This window comes from Culex quinquefasciatus, chromosome 3, assembly GCF_015732765.1.
Source record: "Culex quinquefasciatus strain JHB chromosome 3, VPISU_Cqui_1.0_pri_paternal, whole genome shotgun sequence".
NCBI classification, from domain to species: Eukaryota; Metazoa; Arthropoda; class Insecta; order Diptera; family Culicidae; genus Culex; species Culex quinquefasciatus.
The window spans coordinates 4531072-4557934 of NC_051863.1; the positions used below are offsets into that span (position 1 = coordinate 4531072).

General features: G+C 36.8%; 5 protein-coding genes across 5 annotated transcripts; 2 read left to right on the forward strand and 3 right to left on the reverse strand.

The window, feature by feature from the left end:
* Positions 1-13248: 13248 nt before the first annotated feature.
* LOC6045228 lies at positions 13249-13976 on the reverse strand. Its single transcript, XM_001862591.2, has 3 exons — positions 13876-13976; positions 13665-13820; positions 13249-13602 (listed from the first exon to the last, which is right to left on the reverse strand). The coding sequence occupies exons 1-3, from the start codon at positions 13945-13947 to the stop codon at positions 13306-13308; spliced, it is 525 nt and encodes a 174-aa protein (XP_001862626.2). The 5' UTR covers positions 13948-13976; the 3' UTR covers positions 13249-13305.
* A 3857-nt stretch (positions 13977-17833) lies between these two features.
* LOC119770789 lies at positions 17834-20627 on the reverse strand. Its single transcript, XM_038266288.1, has 2 exons — positions 20611-20627; positions 17834-20102 (listed from the first exon to the last, which is right to left on the reverse strand). Exons 1-2 carry the CDS (start codon positions 20625-20627, stop codon positions 17834-17836), a joined length of 2286 nt encoding a protein of 761 aa, XP_038122216.1.
* A 7-nt stretch (positions 20628-20634) lies between these two features.
* Positions 20635-21441, forward strand: LOC119770518. Its single transcript, XM_038265530.1, has 3 exons — positions 20635-20830; positions 20888-21043; positions 21097-21441. The coding sequence occupies exons 1-3, from the start codon at positions 20774-20776 to the stop codon at positions 21397-21399; spliced, it is 516 nt and encodes a 171-aa protein (XP_038121458.1). The 5' UTR covers positions 20635-20773; the 3' UTR covers positions 21400-21441.
* Positions 21442-22556: 1115 nt separating this feature from the next.
* On the reverse strand, positions 22557-23209 carry LOC119770364. Its single transcript, XM_038265083.1, has 2 exons — positions 23135-23209; positions 22557-23070 (listed from the first exon to the last, which is right to left on the reverse strand). The coding sequence occupies exons 1-2, from the start codon at positions 23204-23206 to the stop codon at positions 22618-22620; spliced, it is 525 nt and encodes a 174-aa protein (XP_038121011.1). The 5' UTR covers positions 23207-23209; the 3' UTR covers positions 22557-22617.
* Positions 23210-23397: 188 nt separating this feature from the next.
* On the forward strand, positions 23398-24188 carry LOC119770266. Its single transcript, XM_038264820.1, has 2 exons — positions 23398-23508; positions 23561-24188. The coding sequence occupies exons 1-2, from the start codon at positions 23449-23451 to the stop codon at positions 24017-24019; spliced, it is 519 nt and encodes a 172-aa protein (XP_038120748.1). The 5' UTR covers positions 23398-23448; the 3' UTR covers positions 24020-24188.
* The last annotated feature ends 2675 nt before the right edge of the window (positions 24189-26863 follow it).

Here is a 26863-nt window from a genome sequence, read left to right on the forward strand (position 1 = left end):
TAATAACAAGCCATCCGCTTATAAACTACTCTGCTGATATTGGTATTGCCGTTTTTGATTGGAAGAAAAACTTGTCATTATTTTCGAATTATTTTGAGGAATCTGAATTTGAATTTAATGTTGAATAAATTAAGGCCACACATTTTTTCAACCAATCTGGAAGGTATGCATTTTAATGGTGACGATGGAGTTATAGTCCAGACTCGATTGAATTTTACTTCGGATAATCGATTCACGGAAAACAAAATTTTCGATGTTTTATTTTTGATTGTCAAGCTTAACATACCTAGCATACCCTAAACTACGCCAAAGTGATTTACTTTTTTTTAATCCAAGATGGCGGTGACGAAATATTGAAAAAAATGAATTTTATTATTTAATAAGCAATCAACTACTCAAATTTGACTAAAATGGTTTTTTTTTGTTGAAACTTCCGATAATCGAGTGTGGACTGTACTGTCTACATTTAAAGTTCAAAAGTTCGATTAATCGTCTTCCATAAAGGATGATACACTAAAATCGGCCAAAATTAACCCTAAATTGACTTATATGAAATGCGTGATGTTTGGAAACATTTAACAAAAAAAAAAGTTGGCTGGTAAGGTCTATATTGCTGAGGACCACTGCAATAAATGATCTTCCTCAAGAAATGTTTCAACGCAAAATTTGGTAGAATGTGAAGTAAAGAAACTAATGACAATTGTTTTTTTAAATGTATTTTAGTATTTTAGTATTTTTGTGTTATTGTATTATTGTATTTTAGTATTTTTGTTTTTTTTATATTTTTGTATTTTTACATTTTTGTATTTTTGTATTTTTGTATTTTTATATTTTTGTATTTCTGTATTTTTTTTTAGGATTTTTTTAATGAGTCGTGTCTCCTCTTATTTGATACTTGTGAGTCTTATTATTTGAATATTAGACGCATTAAAACATGATCAAAAGAACATTAGGTTATACTTAAAAACCCCGATTTGTCTGGCAATTTACACAAATCACTAATATGGTTTCGTTCAATGTAGTGGTCTTTACTTCACTCGTTGTGCTTTTAGATCGAACGTGTCAGGTACTACAAATACCTAATTTTTGTAAATTCCCACAATCTAAAAATTATTTCATTACAGTGTGATCTTACCGCTACCTTGGCTACACTTCAACAGGTCGGCCAATGTAATCCTTTGGTGTTCAAACTGGGTACCCTGGCGGTTGGTGCCGGTCCAAATGCCGCGATCGGTGGAATATTCGAGGTTCTAACCGAGCTGGACGCAAACTATCGCGTTGGGTTGAACTTTACCCTACTCTACGAGACCAGTAAGGTGCTGGTTTTGGCCCGTTCCGGCATCCTTTGCTCGGCCATTGGAGAATTCTCGTGGCTGCTGCACGACATCAACATTAAGCCGCAGGTTGCCGATTGTCCCATTCCGGTCGAGAAGTACACCGTCGAAGGGTTCCGGTTTGATAAAGATCGGTTCAAGTATTACGAAAAGGGAAATTACGAGATTAGCATGCAGCTGTTTCGTGAGGAGAAGCTGATTTGTGGGGCTAAAGTGAATATGCAGTTGGCTTAGAAGGTGATCCAAAGGTAGACTTAGAGGAGTCCAAAGGTATTTCGGGTAACTTTGATTATTACCTTCTATACGTTTTATTGTGATACAGACCATTGTCATTGCATTCTCTTTTATTAAGCATCTTCAATAGTTGACAGTAAAGCTGACAAGGAATGTCAGTAGTCTGGTCATCACTGAGCGTCAGAAAAGTTTGATTCGGTTGTAGCACTTTTATTTGATGACAAATCAATTTTCTGGCTTGAGGTCAGCCATTCCCGAGCTTCTCACTTTTCATCAAACACTTCACGATTATTTTTGCTCATTGCTAGAGATGCCCGCGGGCAGCGGTTCATTCGGGATCTTCCCCAACAATATCAAACACCAGTTTTGCGCCACAAATCTTGACCCCATTACGGAAAATGCTCGCCTCTACGTGATGGTTCTCTTGGGGCATAAACTTCAACGCTCCGCGCGCGAGGGTAAAGTTCAGCACGTTGTAGGGACCCTTCCGGATTGGGCACCGGGAGTAGCTCGGAACCACTGTGATCGGCCACAAGGCGTTGGCATCGGCGGGATCTTTGCAAATGGTCACAAACTGGTAGGCCATTTCTTCGCTCGCTCGGCCTTGCCGGTTCCGGATCAGTCGCGACTCCATGGAGATGTTTTTGCCGATGTCCTGCAGCAGGTGAACCTTTCCCGAGAGTTGTGTTTTTTTGCCAGCGGTTTTTACAATTTTTAGGTTGCCAAAGTTGAAGAATCGTTTGTCGCACTTTGGGTCCGGAGTGAATGATTTGAGGCTGATTTGGTTCATTGGATTCTGAGGGTTAGTTTTTAAGGATGAATTATAATTCTGACTCACATAAAAATTTTGCAATTTACCTCACGCTGGCTGATGGCAATAGAAACCAAAACAATATAAAATAGGAAAAATGTGAAAATCATGTTGATTGCTTGGAGTACAGATATCAACTGGCGTTTACGATCAAAAACTTTTTAGGCAACTTGCTGATGGCAAAACAATTGCCTTTCCGCAGTAATTGCTTTAGCCGGAACGATATTTTTATTCTTAAAAAAAAAATCGATTTATGCTCTGAATCCACGACGTATAATATCGCAACAGGTGAGCAATTTTCTACGAAATCCTTGACGAAATCGGTCTTTTTCTAAATTGTGTTTTAGGTATTTTTTGATCCAGCTGAAACTTTTTTGGTGCCTTTGGTATTCCCAAAGAAGTCAATTCGCATCTTTAGTTTGTCCGTATAATTTTCCATACAAATTTGGCAGCTGTCCATACAAAAATTATCAAAAATTTAAAAATCTGTAGCTTTTGAAGGATTTTTTGATCGATTTTGCAAAGTTGTAGGTATGGATAAAGGTTATACTGAAAAACTGATACACGGTATTTTTTGTGATTTTGATTTTTTTTGTTTCTTTGTCACTAAAACTTGATTTGAAAATAACTCTATTTTTATTTTTCTATATGTTTGCTAAACTTTGCCAAATGGCGACTTTCAAAAAAATCCAGAATGGGCAAAAATCATTTACCGAGTTATGCATTTCAACTTCATTTTTCGATGTAAAATCGAATTTTCAATCAAAAAGTATTTACATTAGTGAAAATTTTATAAAGTGGACTGTTTTCAAGTTGAAGCTAGTTTTAGGGTTTTTTTTTAAATTGTTATTGTTATTATATTTTTTAAAATTATTTTGATTTTTTGAACTTTATTGATTTGACCCTTGGTTGCTGAGATATTATCATGCAAAGATTTCCCGAGCAGACGGAAATAACTTGGGAATAACATTTTTAGATATTTGAAAATACTAAACCAATAACATTTTTTGTTATTTATAACAAAATTTGTTATGCGTCATTATGATTTTTTTGTTATTGTAATAACAGACAAATCTCCCTTTCCAAAGTTGTTTTGGCTTTCAATCAATATCAGACCAATAACACATTTTGTTATGATAACATAAACTGTTATTTAACCCTTATGGGTAATTCTCTACCAACTCACACGAAATCGGGAAAAGTTGCCCCGACCCCTCTTCGATTTGCGTGAAACTTTGTCCTAAGGGGTAACTTTTGTCCCTGATCACGAATCCGAGGTCCGTTTTTTGATATCTCGTGACGGAGGGGCGGTACGACCTCTTCCATTTTTGAACATGCGAAAAAAGAGGTGTTTTTCAATAATTTGCAGCCTGAAACGGTGATGAGATAGAAATTTGGTGTCAAAGGGACTTTTATGTAAAATTAGACGCCCGATTTGATGGCGTACTCAGAATTCCGAAAAACGTATTTTCATCGAAAAAACACTAAAAAGTTTTAAAAATTCTCCCATTTTCCGTTACTCGACTGTAAAAATTTTGGAACATGTCATTTTATGGGAAATTTAATGTACTTTTCGAATCTACATTGTCCCAGAAGGGTCATTTTTTCATTTAGAACAAAATTTTTCATTTTAAAATTTCGTGTTTTTCTAACTTTGCAGGGTTATTTTTAGAGTGTAACAATGTTCTACAAAGTTGTAGAGCAGACAATTACAAAAATTTTGATATACAGACATAAGGGGTTTGCTTATAAACATCACAAGTTATCGCGATTTTACGAAAAAAAGTTTTGAAAAAGTTACTTTTTGCGTTTTTCTTTGTTTCGTCGTCCGTGTCTGTCGCGGGTGACCATGAACGGCCATGATCGATGACGACCAACTTTTTTGAAACTTTTTTTCGTAAAATCGTGATAACTTGTGATGTTCATAAGCAAACCCCTTATGTCTATATATCAAAATTTTTGTAATTGTCTGCTCTACAACTTTGTAGAACATTGTTACACTCTAAAAAATAACCCTGCAAAGTTAGAAAAAACACGAAATTTTAAAATGAAAAATTTTGTTCTAAATGAAAAATGACCCTTCTGGGACAATGTAGATTCGAAAAGTACATTAAATTTCCCATAAAATGACATGTTCCAAAATTTTTACAGTCGAGTAACGGAAAATGGGAGAATTTTAAAACTTTTTAGTGTTTTTTCGATGAAAATACGTTTTTCGGAATTCTGAGTACGCCATCAAATCGGGCGTCTAATTTTACATAAAAGTCCCTTTGACACCAAATTTTTATCTCATCACCGTTTCAGGCTGCAAATTATTGAAAAACACCTCTTTTTTCGCATGTGCAAAAATGGAAGGGGTCGTACCGCCCCTCCGTCACGAGATATCAAAAAATGGACCTCGGATTCGTGATCAGGGACAAAAGTTACCCCTTAGGACAAAGTTTCACGCAAATCGAAGAGGGGTCGGGGCAACTGCTGTGTGAGTTGGCGGAGAATTACCCTTATGCAAAAATTGATCTTTAAAAAGAATCCAGAAGAAAGTGTTTCTGTTATTTTAACAAAATTTGTTATTGAAATGGCATTAATTTTGTTATTACCGCCTTTTTGGGTTTCTCAGCGTGCCCAATTAGCCCTCATTTTTTGATCACCAATATCTCGGAGACTGTTGGTCCGATTTTCAACTTTATAAAATGAAACAATCGTAAAATTTTCTGATCTTTTCGAAAAAATATTTCCAAATTCAACCCTACCGTTTGAAGATGGATCAAATCTAGATTTCCAACCTGCAGGTAAGTAATACGCGGCAATTTTTATACCACCCACTAAACCACAAATCTTGATGACGTTTCGAGATATTTCAATTTCTATGGGTAATTCTCAACCAAATCACACGAAATCGGGAAAAGTTGCCCCGACCCCTCTTCGATTTGCGTAAAACTTTGTCCTAAGGGGTAACTTTTGTACCTGATCATGAATCCGAGGTCCGTTTTTTGATATCTCGTGACGGAAGGGCGGTACGACCGCTTGCATTTTTGAGCATGCGAAAAAGAGGTGTTTTACATTAATTTGCAGCCTGAAACGGTGATGAGATAGAAATTTGGTGTCAAAGGGACTTTTATGAAAAAAGACGCCCGATTTGATGGTGTACCCAGAATTCCAAAAAAAAACGTATTTTTCATCGAATAAAAAAAAACAATAGAAAAGTTTTAAAAACTCTCCCATTTTCCGATTTATTTTTAAGGCATGAACTTCGACATGAAATCCAAAATTTTAAAAACTAAGATTATTTGTTCTGCTTGCGGGTATTTTTATATTAAAAAGGATAAATTCTACGATTTATAATTGAGTTGATAATCTCCGATTGAGATTGGACAGCACTGAAAATAAAATGTAGCTACTTTATTTCAACCGCCAAAGTTAACTCAATTTGATCTCATCTCTCAGTATTTAACCCTCTACAATATCGAAAGTCAAGCTTGCTCCACAGATTCTGGTTTCTATGGGTTGTGCGATGACTATTTCCATGCGATAGCTTCCTGATTCAATGTGCTCTGGGTGTCGAAGAGCAATATTAAAAACGCTGTAGGTACCCTTTCGTATCGGGCAGCCGGAGTTTATCGGTTCGATGGATACGACCCAAGCTTTGCTAATTCGCTCAAATTCTTGGCAAAGATATGGATACAACGAACTTGACATAAAGCTAGTACCATTGTGTTCAAAAACTATTGTGGTTAAGCCAATACTTTGGTCAAAATCCTGCAGCAGATGAACGATGCCCGATAGGAATGTTTCATATTTTTGGTTCATTACAATTTGTAGATTACCAAGGCTGATGAAATTGTTATCACAATAATCATGCGGAATGAATGATTTGAGAATCGCTTTTGATTCGATAGGTGCCTGCTGATGAAAAAAGTGTTTAATATTAGAACTGAAATTATATCCAAGTATAAATGTAAAACATACCGGTTCTAGTGCAGTGAATTTTACTATACAGTGTGCTATGATCAACAGTAGATTAAACATGTTGTTCAAAACGAATATAAGAAAAAAGTGAATAGAACTGCACGCCAAATGCATTTTTTTTTATTTCCCTCAAAAGATTCGATAATTCCATTATAATGACTTGATAAATGACATGAAAAATGACACATTTTTCGTCAAAGAAAAAAAAACGAAGCAATGCCTTCAATTTTAAAACGGTGCACATGATCGAAATCATTGTAATTTTGATTACAAATTTTATTTGGCATCTTAAATTATTTTTGAAATTATGTTCGACAATATATGTGATTTTCTAAGTTGACTTTCGTTTTCGAAAATTGCAGAAAAAACGTACAAAACAAGCAAGAATCCTGAATTTCGTCCAAATTGGAACAAGCCCCTCAATTTTGGTACCTCCCCAAAAAATCGACTTTTTGGCGATTTTTGAACTGTTTTTGATTGTTTTTGATCGCAAAAATTGCAGATTCGATCAAATTGAGTTCTGCAAAGTTCTAGGACCATTGAGACATCCTAATAAATCACTAGAAAAAAGCATTGTCCTGATTACCTGAGCTATACTCGAGAACCAGCGAGTTAAATTCTCCGTTCCAACTTTTTTGAGGGCTTGGTAGTTGGAATGTCAATCAATCAAAGTTGTTTTCAGGGCTGCGGAGTCGGGTCATATTTCAAGCGACTCCGACTCCAACTCCGACTCCGGCTTTCTGGGATTAGCCGACTCCGACTCCGACACCGACTCCGGCTCCGGCTTTCAGATCCAACCGACTCCGACTCCGACTCCAACTCCGGCCCACCAACTCTAGCCGACTCCGACTCCAACTCCGACTCCAGCTTTCAAAAAATGGTTGGCTCCGACTCCGACTCCGACTCCACATGTTTTTAAATATTTCAAAAGTTAGTTTACTATTATTTCGAAAACATTGAAAAATAGGATTATTTAAAAACTCTTTAAGTTGAAAAACCTGTAAAAAGTTTCTAGTTTGACTAGTTTTAGACGTTATTGAAACAGAAATAAAAAAACGCCAGTTTTCAAGGCATTTTCAAAAGAACAATTTGGTAAGTAAATTTGGATTTATTTACTCAACCTTAAATTTTCATTCAATTGATTAAAAGCTAAAATATTAAATTGTTATTTTTTTAATGATCATTAAAAGAAAGCTGGCCTTAATGATTGATTTAACATATAAATTTAATTTGCTCACTTTTAAGTTGACATTTAGAAGAAGCACAGTGACTATCAGAGTTACCTTGTATTTTTAAATAACAATTTTAAACGAAACAATTTTTTAAATCTCCACTGAAATTTTTAAGACGCACATGGACAACACGCCAAGGCTGAAGAAGTTTTTTATTACAAATCAATGTATCTAAAAAAATCTTCGTGGTAAGAACGCTTAAGAGGTCCTTTTCAAATATCCGTGACCTAGAAAATATTTTACCTCGGAATTTTGGATTTATTTGAATTTTCATTTTTTTTATATATATTTAAAAGGAGGCGCGTGATACTTCTTGCATCTTTACCTAAAACGAAGCTTTATTAATGGTCGTGCGCCTCAATGAAAACATAAATCCACAGGATTAATATTTTCTAGGTCACGGATATTTTTTAAATATTGAAATCCTGTTCTATCCTGAAATCTTGAGATTTGTTCAACGATAATTTGCAACAATATCAAAATAGTTTGCCTAAGGATCAACTCAGACACTTTTAATTTTTTGTACAAAGTTTTAGACAAAATGCGCATGTTTAGTTCCAAGTAATAGATTTTTATAATCGTTGAATATTTGTTGGAAGAGTTATCCTGTCAGTGATTTTTTTTGTTTTCGATTTCCATAAATAGTGAATATTATTTATATTTTTTGATGTACCTCGTAACTTTTTTCCTGAACATTGATTTACATAAAACCACCAAGACATTTGCTATCGAGGAATAAGATGACTGTGTGTGTACTTGTTTCAGAAAGAACTAGATTAAATTTGGTCAAATTTGAGTTTAAAGGGTACATAAATATTGGCAAAAAGATGCAGTCAAAAATCAATTAAATATTTCTGACTACAAAACCGATATTGTCTTTTTTTTGAGTTATGACGATACTACATACTTGGGTAAGAGCTGATTAACAGGTTATAATTTAGTATTCTCTAAAAAAATAAAATGGCAACGCAGCGCATGCAAACTAAAAAAAAATAAAAATATAAGAAGTTTTGTAAATTAATCTGTTTTATAGCAAATACTGAAAAATAAACAAAATTTTTGTTGAATTTAAGATAACTCCGACTCCGACTCCAACTCTGGGTAATCAGAAATTTTCGGCTCCGACTCTGACTCCGACTCCAGCTAATAAAATTTAGCCGACTCCGGTTCCGACTCCGACTCCAGCGGTTCGAGTTTTTACGACTCCGACTCCGACTCCGACTCTAGGCTTCCCAAAAAGACCCGACTCCACCGACTCCGGCTTCGACTCCGACTCCGACTCCACAGCCCTGGTTGTTTTTGTGTGAAACTTATAATCATTAAATTTGTTTGATACTTTATCGCATAAGGGCTTCTTAATCTACTTCTAATCTGATAAGAATTCTGAAATCCTTCAAGCATTTAAAGTTTTGCTCAAGAATCGATGATCACCGATCGCTCCAAAGGCAAACAAGATGAGTCGCTCACCATTCAAACTTTGGAAAAATAATCAACTGCTAGTTAATGCTTCCCCGAGCAGACGGAAATAACTCGGGAATAACATTTTTTGATATTTGAAAATACTAGGCCAATAACATTTAATGTTATTTATAACAAGATTTGTTATTCATCGTTATGATTTTTTTTGTTATTGGATTGTTATTGTAATAACAGACTACTAACATTTTGTAGTTATTCTTCGAACAAATATTTGTTATTATTTTTTGTTATTTTAACAACTAATCCGATCATCCCAATAACAGTTTGCGGTATTGTTCCATAACAAAAAATGTTATTCCAAAATTGTTTTGGCTCTCAACTAATATCAGACCAATAACAAATTTTGTTATGATAGCATAAATTGTTATTAAACCCTTATGCAAAAATGGATTTTTCAAGAAGATTGCATAACGTCTTCTGTTATTTTAACAGTATTTGTTATTGAAATGGCATGAATTTTGCTATTCCCGTCAGCCCGGGTCTTCATGAATTTAGTATGTGCAGATTAATCATTGTTATGCCAAAATCAGCAATCTTGTCGAAAATTAGCAACAAGTTCAAGCTTGTCTTGTAAATTTAAATGATCTATTTTGAATATCATGACCATCATATTATAAAAAAATGAAGATCTGGCAACCCTATCTCGAGATATGGCCACTTAAGAGTTATTTATGTACTATTTGGAAGTCGGTTCCTATTACATACCTTCTCCTCATACCATATATGATTAAATTGCTTCTATTAACGAAACTTTCTAAAACAGCGTGGGAACCATCCGGAGCATTTATATTTTTAATTACTTATTTATTTTTTACAGCTTCTTGGATTTGTTTTGATTATATTTATTATATTTATCATATTTATTATACATATTCTTAGGCCGATGCAAATATTTAAAAAAGTTTTTGTCCCTCGGCCCTGGCCGAGGTCAAGGGGGGGGGGGGCAAAAAAATAAAAAAATATAAAAATTTAAATAACAAGCCATAGTCTTCACATTTAAATGAAAAAAGTGTTTTAAAATGCATTTTACACTAGTTCAGTTGTTTTGCAATCATTAGTTTTCAAAAAATCTAAGATCTGACAAAAACTAAAATTGTATCGAAAAAAAAGATTTTGCATCGAAAATTTTCGAAAAATCTTAAGATTTTTTAACAAACCCAAACATGCTAAAAATGATTTTAAACGCAGAATAATGTATTTTAAGTTGATTTCAGCTGGTTGCACTTGAATTTTCATTGAAATTTTGAAGTTTATTGTAAACATTTTTTTTTGCCCCCTGATTTTTCGGGCCAATTTTGAAAAGGGGGGGGGGGGGGTGACAAAAACTTTTAAAAATATTTGTACCAGCCTTATTTCTTTATTTATTATATTCATTATATTTATTATTTATTATTATAGCAAAACTATATGCTTATTAGCCCATGTTGAGGATAGTGATATTGAATGATGTGAACTCTGTCGATACTCAGAACTAACTGCTTTTATTTTACTAAAACTATTCCAAGCGCGTTGGTTCTTTACCTGCTTCGAAGCCACGTACTGTTTATTGATAAAACAAGACGAAAGAGGACGAGAGTAATAAAAACGAGACTCAAATAAGGACCTCATCGTTTCTTTTTCGTCTCTCGTTCTCCTCTTCTCAATGTGATCTTAGCTTGTGGCCGTGATTGCCACAACAGACTCACATTTACACTTACAAACATCCAAATCATTTAATACAATACGCATTCAACTATTTTCATCGGCCCGATGAAACTCCTCTAACCCCCATTCCGAACCTCCCAAAAATATTTCGTTCACTTTTAAAAGTCGCATGGGTTCCCTGCACTTTTTCCATTAGTGAACAACAAAAAAATCCCCTCCCAAATCCCCACGGGATGAATACGGGATGAATAGAGCGAATGCGTAACGTGATTTTCGAATGATCCCACTTTGTTTACATCTGCAAAGTAGGAAGCTGTTCAAGCACAAGCATGACTTTATTTCTTACTGGTAAATGAGTTGTTTGTGTTTAACTTTTACTAGTGTTCGATATTTTTGCTGGAAAATTGTGTATGTTTTCAAGTTTGGATGGGTTAGAAGAGGTTTTTCTTTTTTTACGGATGACGAAGAACTGCGGCGAGAGTGTCATTCTGCGATGTCCCAGATAATTTTCCTGGCTGATTTTGGATTCCTACAGCTCTTCCTGGTCCAGCGAAAAACATCGCTAATTCTACTGAAGCTGATGCAACAAACAGAGATGATTTTTACTAAACCAGTAGGTTGTCAAACAGAATCAAATTAAGATTAAGACAGCTTCTGGATGAATATAACCGCATCGACTCCATAACAACATCAATTCATAATTATAAAAATGACGATCTTGCCTCAACTTTTTAATGATTTTTTGACGCCAACTTCAGGTCCTAATAAGCCAAAAAATTTTCATTCTTAAAAAAAACATTTTTTCCACAATCGATTACAATACTCTCTACTTTTGGCGAACGGTAAATTGGTTCCACTTTGACAGTTCGAAATTGAGGCCGTTTTGCCCAGGGATGTACCGGGCAGCAATCAGATTGTCTAATAATACAGCAATTCCATTTGAAAAGAGCCTAAACCGAAAAAAGTTCTCCAATCGGGCGTATTTTTTTGTTTGGCCATTAGGGTGACCTACATCTTGCTACAGTGGTTCGAAAAATGTCAATTTTCGTAATTTTTCGCAAAAATCACTTTTTTCGAAAAATCATATCTCTGCGCCATTTCATCCGATTTCAGCTGTCTTAGACGCAAAAGAAAGGTGATGAAATTGGCTATGTGATAAAAATAGTAAGAAGTTCCAAAAATCTAGTTTAACTATTGAAAAAGTCGTATGAAAACTTAAAATGGCGTTTTGACCGTGTCTGGACCAAAGAGCCTATGTCTGAAAATATTTTTATCGGATTCCTCGGAAAATTTCACAAAACATATCAAAAAATTGGCGATGTCGAACCGTACGTTTCCAAGATATGATTTTTTGAAAATAAAAACTGAGTTTTTCGACGCGCCACGCGCAAAAAACAGGAAAATGACGAAATCGGCAAAAAAGTTGCGTCTTTCAATTACGAACATTTTAATAGCCAGACATGTATAGGTCATCGCTGATTTTTTTAAGTTATCGCAGTTTTAGTGAAAAAAGTTGATTTTTTGCCGATTTCGTCATTTTCCTGTTTTTGCGCGCGGCGCGTCAAAAAACGTAGTTTTTATTTTCAAAAAATCAAAAAAAAAAAATGACGAAAATTGCCATTTTTCGAACAACCCTAGCAAGATGTAGGTCACCCTTATGGCCAAACAAAAAAATACGGGTCTAATTATTTTGGCCGAGGAACCCCCAGAAAAAATTTGAGCCCGATTGCAAAACTTTTTTTTCGGTTTAGGCTCTTTTCTAATAGAATTGCTGAATATTGAATTGACCATTGTGGCACCCCCTACAGCGTGGTGCAGATCCGTAATGCTATGCTTTGCTGGGCCATGATCATCATATTATATTTTTTAAAAATTCAAAGCGAATATCTCTTTCATTCATTAACTCAATTTCATCACATCGCGCAGCATCTAACCTTTTAATATGTCAAAAAACAGTTTTGCTTGACAGATCAAGAAATTGTTTTGGAAGAGTCTCATTTCCACGTGATAATTTCCCAAACTTAATTCCGGCAGGCGAAGACGAGTGACATTGAGCACGTTAAATGTTCCCTTTCGTATTGGGCACGTTGAGTAGCTCGGTTCAATGGATACGAGCCATTGTTTCGTAGAACTAACGCAAAGTGGGTCGTAATAGTCTCCAAGTACAATTTGACTGTCTCTAAAATAATGATGCTTCCAAGTCATTGTTGATAAGCTAATGCTTTGGTCCAAATCCTGCAGCAGATGGATCGTTCCCCAAAGGTATGTTTCATATTTTGCGTTCATCAAAATTTGAAAATTATGAAAGTTTATAAAATCACTTTCACAATTACCTGGAATGAACGATTTGAGCATGCATTTCGTTTCGCTTCGTACCTCCTGCTTTTTAAAAATAAATAATTGTTGAATTGAATTTGAACACAAGAATAATTGCAAAACTAACCTGTTCTAGTGCGGAATATTCTACTATACATTGAAATACGATCAACAGTAGATGAAACATGTCGATCAAATCGAATACAAAATAACACTGCATAGAACTGCACGCGAAATTCGGCATTTTATTTCTCACCAAAGTATCGTTAATTCAACTATAATGCTGCATTCATTTAATGGTCACCTTGATGGTGTAGCCCGCTTTAACCTGATTAGCTTCGACCATTTTCATCACGAGCGAATATTGGCCCGGTGGAACCGCAATCGGCAGCTGCGTGTCGTCCAGCTCGTAGTTGTTGATCGTGTATTTGCCCCGCGGGAAGGGACACGTCCCCGGCGGGGGCAGGTTGGACAGCTCACGCAGCCGGTGCATAACGCCACTGTCACCTTCCAGCACCTGGCAGTAGCCCTTTTCACCGGAAATCATCGGTTTCTTGTTGTCGTTGAGGTAGATTGCGTACATGACCTTGAAAAGTTGAGAAAACAAAATTAACATTTTTATCTCACAATTTGTTTTGGTTAATCTACCTTGGTATCGTCGTCCAAATTTTGCAAATACTCAAAGTAGCCGGCGATCACGAACAGGTTGCGGCTCTTTTTCGACACCCGCAGCGTTCCGTAATCTATGAACGACGCGTCACTGTTGGGGTCGGGCTCGAGCGAATCCATGCTTATTTCGTACAACTAAATGGGTGACAATTTTAGTTTTGCTTATTTGAGGTAAAGAAAGAATACTTACAGCAGTTTGTATCAAATTTGGATGCATGGTCAACAGAACGAAAGTTTGAACAACAACTGTGATTGGTTTCATTGTTTGAAATTGAGTTGAATCGACTGTTCTTTCCCTTTTCATGTTTTGCGCAAAATACATTGTGTTCGTGTTGTTTGATAGTTTGAGTTCTCCCCCCTTTTTGTGTAGATAAATTTCACTGATTGAGCAATGAGCATGCTTCTGTAGAATCAATATTCAACTTTTTTTCCACTACCCGAGTAGTAGTAATAATTTAAATTGTGTACAAAAAAACGACACAAGGCATCTTTTTAAACAAAGTATAGCTTAAAAATATTTTCAATATTTTCAATATTTTTTTCATGATTTTCAGTATTTCGAAGTACAATCCAGATTTGATTGTCCGACATCCAAAAAAAAATCAATCTAAGTAATAGAATGACCAGCGATAGTTCCCGGGAAAAAAAATCCGGAAAATTGGCCATTTTTTAGCCTTTTGATTCCCGAGAAATTTGGCCGAAACTCCTAGAATTTTGATTCTTATAAATATTGAAGCAAAAAATGAAAAATCCAATCAGCGATAGAAATAGTTAAAATTCATGCACAAAAAAAAAATGAATAACCATATTTTTAAGTTCCATTCTATTAATGTTTCTTCTGCCCAAGTTTTGGAGCCCAAATTTTCCCTTAAAAAAAAAAACTAGCAGTCACAGCCCAGAAATAAAAAAAAACAAGTTGGTTGAAATAAGTTAACTTCTTCAAGGTTATTTCCAAATTTAGAGGCATGTAATTTTGTGTATTGAAAAATAAAAGAAATCAATCTTATTCCAGGTCTTGACTACGACTTTGGTACAACAAGTTTCTTTAAAAATCGGGTTTTTTACTGTAAAAAAAAAGATTTTAGAATTCGTCGCCGGCGTGCTAATTTGTCGTACGTGCATTCTGGGCCAAATTGAGTTAAGAACGCCATTTTGTGCAGCTCACAATGCCTCACGTATTGACCTTCGCAGATCCTCAAAATTTGATTTCAATCCTGAGATAGTCTCCGAAATCTGAAGAAAAAAAACTCCGTGCATTTTTGTCACTTTGCACATGAAAGAAGTTTCAATCTTGTCGTGCTATCTTGTCACTCCCTGAAAATTGATGGAACAACGACAACCTTTCTCAGCCTATTTCTATTATCGGCCTATCAGCACTTTGATCATGAATTACAGCTTTCATAAAGTGTTTTTGACTGTTCCAAAGTAATAAATAGCTCAAATGAAAGAGAGCAAGCAACTCTTCTTTGTTGATACATCTGAAAATGTTGATTTAATAGCGGAAAACTGCAAAAGTGATAAGAATTGGTCGAACGGCTTAGAGTGATTAAAATGGGTATATTTCCCCTATAACTCGGGCCTCCGGCAACCAACTTCATCCAAACTTCGGGACAACGCACATAATGGTCAGCCAAACAAAACGTGTTTGTTATTGTTTACATTGCGTGCATTCGTTTTTGCTTATTCAAGCTCAAACATTAAAACGCAACAATTTAACTGTTATTCACGGCGTGTTTTCTAGAACAACCTTTTCAGGATAAAAAAAGGCATTGCTATTTTCAAATGTGTCTTATAGGAAATTTTCTCAGCTTTCCAATGCTTCTAAGAGCGAAATGTTTAATCGGAAAATTTCTTAGATATATTTATTTTAAGTTTTTTGTTTAAAAACAGTTCGGAAAACTAGACAAATGATGTGTTTATGTGTCTTTTACTCATCAAAATGGGCAAAATTAGACGAGAAACAAATTTGTAGAATAATGCAAATCGCTAATCATTTTTAAAATTATATTTTAACTGGATTTTGAACTTGTGGAATTTATTCAGTAATTAGAATTATAAAACCATATTTAAATGAAATTTTTACGACAATTAATAGATTATTACATTTTTTTGTGATCATATATCACGTGTCTGCTATGATTTAGCTGATACTACCAAATTTTTTGCAGGTGTAAGATTGTTATTGCGTTTTTTGAATAAATATTATATTTCCTTTGTTTTAGAAAATATCACCAAGATTTAACCATTAACCAGGAACATAGATACAAAACATGATTTAAAATCGGAAATGTACTACAAATTACTGTTGCATGCTTCAAAAGTTATATTTTCATTGGTGTAAAGTAAATATATATATTTTTATTTTTTTACTGTTGAAAGTATCATTAAAACTTTGTGTTTCATTTGATAATGTTGAAAACACCTTCATAAACATTTTTTTGGTTGAAACCAAAATAAAATATTAATTCAAACATAAAATCAAACAGAAGCCTCCATTACAAGCTATTTGAATAAAACTTAAGATACTTGTCAAACGTTTTTAAAACAGATAGGAATTTTATAACATTGCTGACTACTTGATCATTTCATTTAAAAAAACTAAAAAAACCTTTTATACTCATGAAAAGTATTGCAACTTGTTAACATTTGGTTAGGGAAATATGAAATTTATTTATAAAAATCTAATTACCCTTAACAATCTCAAACCAGCAAAAATTTCGCTTGTATCAGCTAAATCCAAACTAAATCAGAGCAGACGGCTGATATTTGAACACAAAAATTTTGTAATAATCTATTAATTCTTGTAAACATGTATTTAATACGGTTTTCTGATTTGAATTTCTGAATAAATCCCGCATATTCAGAAACTCAATCAAAAGTTAATTTTTAAAATATTTAGCAATGACAAAGTATTTATTTGTAATTGTATATTTTTGAACATTTAGGTACATGAGTAAATGACACATAAATTACGTCATTTGACAAGTTTCCTAAACTGTTATTTAAAAGTATCCAATAACTGATGAAGGATTTTAAAACAAAAAACTTAAAATAAAGATAGTTCAGAAATTTTTCGATGAAACATGTCGTTCTTAGAAGCATTGGAAAGCTGAGAAAATTTCCTTAAAGACACATTTGAAAGTAGCGATGACTATTGTTTCTCCTTAAGATTGCTCAGAAAACACACCGTGATATTACTAGGACACATCCGATTAGATTATATTTGAAACTTATATTCATTTTCAGATAAAATAATAATATTTTACTAAAAATTTTATGGTTTCTACGAAAAAAAAAAATATAAACTGCTTAGATGATAAAAAGTTTATTTTCATAATATCACTATATTTAGAATAAAGAATTTCTTTTAACAAATGTTTATCAGTTTTCAGATACTGTTATGTATTTATTTCCCAATAAAATAGGTTGTTGTAGCGATTTGAAATTTTTTCCATACTTTAATCAATATGGTACAGTAGCCCCATCTGAACGAGGTTTTTTAAAAGCTTTCAACAAAAATTACCAAAAGATAAATCATACTTCGTAATAGGTGCAAGTCATTATTAGGGACACTACTGATTTAGGTAAAATGGCATATTGGTAAAATAAATGGTCGTCTTGCCCTACTTTTCCCAAAATCGTGTTTCGAAACGCCTACTGTTCATAATCAGTTCAGTTTTCCTTGCAACGGCTAAAATATTCCTTTACTGCAAATTAAAATTTTCGAACGAAAAAGAACTTTTAAATGTTGTTAAGATCAGATCAATAATTTTGGCAAAAAAATTAAATGCTCTATATTTGTTTCCGAGATATGCCTTTTTGAAAAAGAATTTTTTTGAAAAAAATGACGAAAGTTGTTAAAATTTGGGGTGGTGCCTAAAAAGCAGGGGTGATCCAATTTGGTTCAAAATCAGGACTCTAACATGTTTTGATAGTATCAATAGCTCCAACAAAATTGAGCTTGGTAATTTTGTAATTTGTTTGTTTATTTGTAACGGTAGCCTGTTAGTGTATACACTTTGCTTAAGGTCAAGGAAGTAACGGTAAAGGAAATTACAATGGATAGTTTGATAAATCAAACAAATTATAGCTTATTTTAACTACAGCTAGAACAGTGGCAGAAGGCTCAAAATTAAGTGGCAGAAGGCTCATAATAAATGACGGACAAATTTTTTAAATGTGCTCAATGTTGGTTTGTTTTTGGCATCAGCCGGTAGTCCGTTCCAGCAGGTCGATCCATACACCAACACACTCTTTCCACTGGTTGTTGTGTGCCGAGGAATGATGAAGCATCGTGTTCGCTCTAGCTGTCCACGCTGCAGGTGCTGCTGGATGTAATCCGGAACGTTCTTGTAGTAGGCCTGGCGCATAAAGCTACAGATCCTAAGTTGATAGTTCGCAGGCAGATCAACACCCAGGATGGTAGTCCTCACGGCTGCAGTAGTGTCTCGTCGGCGCATGTTGTACACGAAACGCACAGCGGCTTTGAAACAGCGGTACAGCTGGTCCTTGAGCGCAGCTGACAGTCCAGGGTAGTAGACAACGTCGGCGTAGGTGAAAATTGGCATAACCACCGCCTGCACCAGCTTGCGTCGTGTCAACGTAGAGAGTACAGGGCCAAAACGACGAAACGTACGCAAAGTGTTGAACACCTTTTGAACAACGTCGTTGACTTGGTGGGACCACGACAGCTGACAATCCATCTTCAGGCCGAGATTCGTAACGACGTCAGACCACGGCACGGCTTCGCCACAGAATTTTATTTCTGTCTGTGGCACAACCGCTCCAGACTTGCAGAAGATAATCGCTTTGGTCTTCTTGGGGTTGGGTGCGAGCCAGTTAGCATCGGCCCAACGAGCTATTGCCGCGAGATCTTCGTTGATAGCGTCGACCAGAGTGTCCACTTCGGCTGATGGTCCGGAAACGTAGACTTGGAGATCGTCAGCATACAGATGGTACTCGCACCTCAGGGACCCTGGGAGACTGTTGATGTACAGGCTAAAAAGTAGCGCGCTGAGGCAGGATCCCTGAGGTGTGCCGTCAATCACATCACGTTCTCCCGACACAACATCTCCCAGCCTGACGGACTGCTTCCGATCCGCAAGAAACGACGAGATCAGGTCACAGGCTCCTCGAGAAAACCGAAACTCTCCTCGAAGCTTCGTTTCCAAAGTTCGATGGTTCACACAGTTGAAGGCGAGAGAAAAGTCGACCAGAACCATGACAGTGCAGCGGTCGTTGTCGAGGTTCCCATACAGATCGTGAACCACTTTTGTCAAAGCTGTTGTCGTGCTGTGTCCCTTCCTGTATCCTGACTGCTGCCGAGCCAGAAGCGGTGCAGCCGGGTTGTCGAGGTGCTCGGAAATTTGCGACAGCAATATCTTCTCAAGAATTTTTGAGATCGCCGGGAGAACGCTGATTGGCCGGAAGTCTTTGGGCTGCGAGGGATTGGTCTGCTTCGGGATAGGGGTGATGAGAGCCTTTTTCCAGCTTGAGGGGAACGACTTGGTCTGGATGATGTGGTTGAACAGATGGGACAAGTGCGGGAGAATGAAAGGGCAGAGCAGTTTGATGAAGGAGATGAGAATTCCGTCTGGGCCAGTAGCATTGGTCTGAATCTCATAGATTTTCCGGCAGATTTCTTCTTGGGATGTCCGACGAAAACCGAATTCGGCCGCGCCATGGTCAACCGCAGTCCGATGAGGTGGTTCTGCAGTTACTCCGGGTTGGCGTCCGTTTTGAAGCTGACGATGGCCATCACTGAAGAACATGTTCAGTTCATCAGCGTCGATCCCTTCATCCAGCGAAGACTTCTTCGCGTTGTTGTGCACCCCTTCCCTCCTCAGATTAGACCAGAGCGTTTTTGCTGGCAGATCGTGGCTGAAGTGTTGATCGGCATAACGTTTCTTGGCAGCATAGATGAGAGAGTTGGCCCGATCGCGCTTCCCGACATAATCTTGCCACTGGTTGTCTCCCCTGGCCCGGTTGGGATTTCGCGAGTAAAGAGCAAATGCCAAATCCCGCAGCGCGACAGCTTGTTTGATGGTTTCCGATATCCAGGGGGTGCGTTTATCGCGGACAGTAATGGTTCGTTCTGGGGCGTGCTGCTGGAGCAGATCAGTGAGCACCCCGGTGAGCAGATCTGCCTTTGAAGACGCGTCAAGGGCGGTGTGGAAGGGTCGGATATCTCTGGTTTGGAAGTCGGTTTGCAGTCTCACTGGATCGATGCCACGAAGATTGCGCACACGCAGCGTCTGCGGCGCAGAGCGCGGTATTCTGATGTTCACCAGCATGTACACCACCTCGTGGTCCGAGATAGAGTTGCCAGTGTGAGTTCTTGACTTTATCACCGAATCAGGAGAGTCGGTAATCAGTAGATCGATGGTTGTCGACGATGTCTCGGTGATTCTGGTAGGGCTGGTTGGGAGTACCGTCAGGTTGAAAGTGGTCAGAAAAAGTCAATTTCGAATTTGTACTTTTTTGTGTACAGTTGAGGTGAAATGATTAGATTAGATTAGATTCTGGTAGGGCTGGTTGGGAGTACCGTCAGGTTGAAAGTTGGTCAGAAAAAGTCAATTTCGAATTTGTACTTTTTTGTGTACAGTTGAGGTGAAATGATTAGATTAGATTAGATTAGACAGTTGAGGTGAAATGACCCGTATGTAATTCGTTTATTTTATTTATTTTTGCTCTTTTTTATTCTAAGAACACTTTTGGGTAAATTTATAAAAAAATATTCAGTAAAAATCCAAAACCTAAAGAAATGTTAAAACAAAGAAGCAAAAATCAACATTACATTTGTTTATTTTCAAATATTTCAATCCTCGTTCATTCGGGTCAATCACTGTAACCTGTTTAAAAGTTACACAATGAAATGAATCGGAACTTGCTGAATTTGTTTCCCGGATGCAAGGGGAAAACTTACTTCGTAGAATTATACATGTAAATATTATTCAACAAAGGTGTCATTTGCTGACATGCTCAATTTTAAAATCAGGATAGATGAAATGCAATCGTTCAACTATAAATAATCCAAATTATGGGCGACTTGTCTCATTTTGAAATTTAGTTCAATTATCTTAAAAAAGATGTTTCTTGAAGTTTTACCAATCCTGTGTGTTTTCGCATCCTTCGTTTTTGGACACGTGAAATTATTTAGCTTGTAGTGGTAATGAATTTATAATGTAAATTTTCCTTTTCAGATGTACGAAGTTACCATCGATTCGTTCGAGCCGGATCCTGAGATCGGCGACACCTACATTTCTATCAGCACCGTTAGAGTGACCCGTAAGGATCGCAACAGTTTCAGCATCCAAGGCAACTTCGAAACCCATCATAATTGGGGCAATGAAAATTTGGTATGTTATTGGTTGCTTGCGAAAAAATATCCTAAATTTGTCACTTTTCCCAGGGCATCGTCGAAGTGCGCGGTAAGAACGGCAAGGGATCGACCCTGGTCAGCGTGATGAATCAGTTTTGCGACATTTACAACTCGGACTTGGCGTTCGTGAAGACCGCTATCAAGGCGTCCAATTTGCCACCGCAGGGCACGTGTCCGATGCCGAAGGGTAACTACACAATCTACGGGTTTGAGCTGCAGGAGAAGGACCTGCCGATGATGATACCGAAGGATCAGTACGAGGTGTCTGCGAGGTTGATGAACCCCGATGGCGTTGCCATGGTAGGGTATAAGATAAAGCTGACGGTTTCCTAGGAGGTGGGCTTTTGTTTGTTAAATCAGTAAATGAACACAAACATTCTTATTATTTACCTCAATATTGTCTGAAAATATATAAAAACAAAAAAACATGACTTTTTTTTTCATTGAAAATAGTTAAATAATGTTTTCAAACTAATTTGTCATGTTTAGCTTGTTTTTGTTGCTCAAGAACAAAGAACAAAGAACAAAGAACAAAGAACAAAGAACAAAGAACAAAGAACAAAGAACAAAGAACAAAGAACAAAGAACAAAGAACAAAGAACAAAGAACAAAGAACAAAGAACAAAGAACAAAGAACAAAGAACAAAGAACAAAGAACAAAGAACAAAGAACAAAGAACAAAGAACAAAGAACAAAGAACAAAGAACAAAGAACAAAGAACAAAGAACAAAGAACAAAGAACAAAGAACAAAGAACAAAGAACAAAGAACAAAGAACAAAGAACAAAGAACAAAGAACAAAGAACAAAGAACAAAGAACAAAGAACAAAGAACAAAGAACAAAGAACAAAGAACAAAGAACAAAGAACAAAGAACAAAGAACAAAGAACAAAGAACAAAGAACAAAGAACAAAGAACAAAGAACAAAGAACAAAGAACAAAGAACAAAGAACAAAGAACAAAGAACAAAGAACAAAGAACAAAGAACAAAGAACAAAGAACAAAGAACAAAGAACAAAGAACAAAGAACAAAGAACAAAGAACAAAGAACAAAGAACAAAGAACAAAGAACAAAGAACAAAGAACAAAGAACAAAGAACAAAGAACAAAGAACAAAGAACAAAGAACAAAGAACAAAGAACAAAGAACAAAGAACAAAGAACAAAGAACAAAGAACAAAGAACAAAGAACAAAGAACAAAGAACAAAGAACAAAGAACAAAGAACAAAGAACAAAGAACAAAGAACAAAGAACAAAGAACAAAGAACAAAGAACAAAGAACAAAGAACAAAGAACAAAGAACAAAGAACAAAGAACAAAGAACAAAGAACAAAGAACAAAGAACAAAGAACAAAGAACAAAGAACAAAGAACAAAGAACAAAGAACAAAGAACAAAGAACAAAGAACAAAGAACAAAGAACAAAGAACAAAGAACAAAGAACAAAGAACAAAGAACAAAGAACAAAGAGCAAAGTTTTTTTTCAGTTCAACTTGGTTTGGACTGCTTTTATTGTTCAGAATCACCACTCAAAATACTTTAATACTTTCTGTTCACTTTACGGTCAGCTTTATCTTATATCCAGCCTTCAGCTCGTTCGACTCGATCATCTTCATGACCAGCGTGTACTGGCCCGGGGGCAAAGTCATCGGCAGCTGCGAGTCGTCCAGCTCGTAGTTGTTGATCGTGATGCGACCCTTCGGGAAGGGACACGTCCCCGGTGGTGGCATGTTGGACACCTCCCGCAGTCGGCGCAGAACTCCGCTATCGTTGTCCAGCACCTTGCAGTAGCCCTGCTCACCCGCGATCATCGGCTTCTTGTTGTCGTTGTAGTAGATCGCGTAGTCCACCTTGGTGTTGTCGTCCACGTTCTGCAGATACTCGAAATAGCCGGCGACCACGAACAAATTGCGACTTTTCTTGGACACCCGCAGCGTTCCGTAATTAATGAACGCTTTATCACTGTTGGGATTGGGTTCCAGCGAATCCAGGCTAACGTCGTACATCTATGATTGAATTTTATTAGGCCTGACTCAAGAATTTGGAAAAAAAAATCTGGGAAATACTTACGGCGGGTTGAACAATATCCTGATACATTGAAAAAATTAGGATGGTAACAAAAAGAGTTGCGATCAGTTGCATGTTGCAAACTGTAATGAACTTTGCTGATGTTGTTGAAAGTTCCAGATGCATCTTTCATCAAATGTTGTGAATTTATTGCATTTGAGCACGCAAATTGTGAACATGAGGTTGGGCTTGTAGTTCAGTATCAGATTCAGAATAATTTACTCCCTGTCAAAACCCTTAGTTAAATATAATCGACTGCTGAAGAATTTGATCAGTTCTGTGCAAACTCAAATGATAAATAGAAATTGAATTAAAAAATGGTTCCCCATTTCACAATTTTACTCTTTTGTCTAGCAATAGCTTCAGTTTGTGGAAATGTAAGTAAAATTGTTAAAAAAAATAACAACTTTTACCAATATCGCCTTCCAGATGTACGAAGTCAGCATCGATTCGTTCGAGCCGGACGCGGACATCGACGTGAGCTACCTCACGATGGGGACGCTCCGGGTGACGCGAAAGAAGCGCAACAGCTTCAGCCTGTCGGGGGACTTTGAGGCGAACCAAAATTGGGGCAACGAAAACGTGGGCACCTTCGAGGTCCGGGGCAAAGACGGCAGCGGGCCCGTTTTGCTCAGTGGGAAGCACCACTTTTGCGACTTTTACAACTCGGACATGGAGATGGTGAAGGCGGTGATCGCGGCGTCCAACATGCCACCGCAGGGCACGTGTCCGCTGCCCAAGGGCAAGTACGCGATCGATGGGTTCGAGATACACGAAAAGGACCTCCCGGTGGTGGTCATGAAGGACAAGTACGTGGTGAGAGCTACGGTGATGTCGCCGGATGGGAAAGTGGTGGTTGGGTACAAGGTTCGGTTGACTGTTTCGTAAGGAATGGAGGTTGACAAATAGAGGGGTTATTCGGGAACATTAACTGCTAAGGCACATTTCATTTTAATATTTTCGATAAAAAAGCTAAATGGTTTAAAAAAACGATGGAATTAAATCATTATAAAAATCTTCTTACTTCGCAAATAAAAAATAATGATCAATTTGAAATAATTTTGAGTATTTCGTTTAATGGCTCCAAATAAAAAAAATCAATGAAATTATTAAAAAAAAAACCGTCCGATAAATCTTTCGAAAACTGAACAATAAATTAAAATCAACAGCACTATAAATCAAGAGATGAACTTAAAGTATTTATTATTGTTCGTAGTTTCCAATTGTGCTGGTCAAATTTAGTTTTACAATTATGTTAATTTCGAATTTTATTTTTACCAAAAAGAGCAGGTTAGGTTTTCGGCTTTTCGGACTTGGCGGAAAAATTCAAAATAACGACTGTTTTCTCGTATACGAGAAAAAAGACGTTGTTTTGAATTTTCCCACCAAGACCGCAAAGCCGAAAATCTAACCTATAATTTGTGATCCGGTCCACAGGAAAGTGCTTTAAAAGAGCAAACAATTTAACAAAAGTTTCAAGTTTATGTGAGCTTATTTGTATTTTTTGATTTGGCTCAAACTTTGTGGGGACCTTCCCTATGTCCAAGGAAGCTGTTTTGTGTCATTGGTTAACTCATACAAGTCTCCATACAATTTTGGCAGCTGTCCATACAAAAATGGTACGTGAATATCCAAACAGCTTTAACTTTTGAGTGAATTTTCTGATCAATTGCAGAAGACACCAAGCAAAGTTGTAGGTATTATTGAGGACTATTGAGAATAAAAAGAGACACGAAATAAAAATTGCCGATTTTTTAATTAACTTTTTTCACAAAAACTAAATTTCCCAAAATACGTATTTTTTTTTGATTTTCGAGATTTTTTATATGTTTTAGAGGACAAAAATCCGCAACTTTTGAGCCATAGAAAAGTATTGTCAAAAAATCTGCCGCCGAGTTATGATTTTTTGAAAAAAAAAAACAGTGATTTTTGAAAAAAAAATCCAAATTTTATACAAAACAATATTTGACAACATTTTTTTATGTATACTTAAATTTGCAATCAAAAAGTACTATACAGATTTTTTGATAAAGGGCTCCGTTTTTAAGATATTTTCCTATTTTTCAAGTTTTTCGATTTTTGAAAATAATGACTATGAGTGATCATTTCCAAAAATATTTTTTTAAGTTCAGAAAATTTGCTATAAAATTGTCTTAGAGACATTGAAGATTGGACCTCTGGTTGCTGAGATACAACGGCTTGAACAAAAAGAAACAGGAAAATTGATGTTTTCTAAGTCTAACCCAAAAAAACCCACCATTTTCTAAAGCCGATATCTCAGCAACTATTGGTTCGATTATCAATGTTAATATGTGAAACATTTGTGAAATTTCTAGAGCTCTTCCATTTTTGACAAAGGACTTTGTCTTAAAGCTCTATCTGCGGTGTCAATGCAAAAATTTTCGAAAATGTAGCGTTACCGTCGCAAGCCCTCGGCGTGACATTCTGTTTCTGTTGCGTAGATGCCGTGAAAACTATTTAAGCTAAAAGTTAGCCTCTGGAGGATTTAGTGTCCATCAGACTTTCATCAAAGACGGACCTTACGTTGGGAATTTTATTGCTCACACACACACACGCAGGTGGTGCACGAACTTGAGAGGAGGTCCAAGAAGTTATTGACGGTAGCCAGAACGGTCACCGGAATACCAAAATTATTGGGAACAATTTGGTAGGATATCGGCCACACCCGGAGTGGCCAGTGCCCTGTGGGAAGGTTCTACCGGGAGGACATTTACGGAACCATACAAATTTGGGCAATATGGGTATCAAAATTCATGGTTTTTGATACTGGTAATGAAAATGACCATTTTGGCAGGATTGGCCACACCCGGAGTGGCCATTGCCCTGAGGGAATGTTCTACCGGGAGGACATTTACGGAACCATACAAATTTGGGCAATATGGGTATCAAAATTCATGGTTTTTGATACTAGTGATGAAAATGGCCATTTTGGCAGAATTGGCCACACCCGGAGTGGCCAGTGCCCTGAGGGAAGGTTCTACCGGGGGGACATTTACGGAACCATACGACTTGGGGCAATATGCGTATCAAAATTCATGGTTTTTGATACTGGTGATAAAAATGGCCATTTTGGCAGGATTGGCCACACCCGGAGTGGCCATTGCCCTGAGGGAAGGTTTTACCGGGGGGACATTTACGGAACCATACGACTTGGGGCAATATGCGTATCAAAATTCATGGTTTTTGATACTGGTGATGAAATGGCCATTTTGGCAGGATTGGCAACACCCGGAGTGGCCATTGCCCTGAGGGAAGGTTCTACCGGGAGGACATTTACGGAACCATACAAATTTGGGCAATATGGGTATCAAAATTCATGGTTTTTGATACTGGTGATAAAAATGGCCATTTTGGCAGGATTGGCCACACCCGGAGTGGCCATTGCCCTGAGGGAAGGTTTTACCGGGAGGACATTTACGGAACCATACAAATTTGGGCAATATGGGTATCAAAATTCATGGTTTTTGATACTGGTAATGAAAATGACCATTTTGGCAGGATTGGCCACACCTGGAGTGGTCAGGGCCCTCGGGAAGGTTCTACCGTGGGGACATCAATCGAACCATACGACTTGGGGCAATATGGGTATCAAAATTCATGGTTTTTAAAACTGGTAATGAAAATGGCCATTTTGACCGGATTGGCCACACCCGGAGTGGCCATTGCCCTGGGGAAGGTTCTACCGGGGGGGAACATTAATTGAACCATATG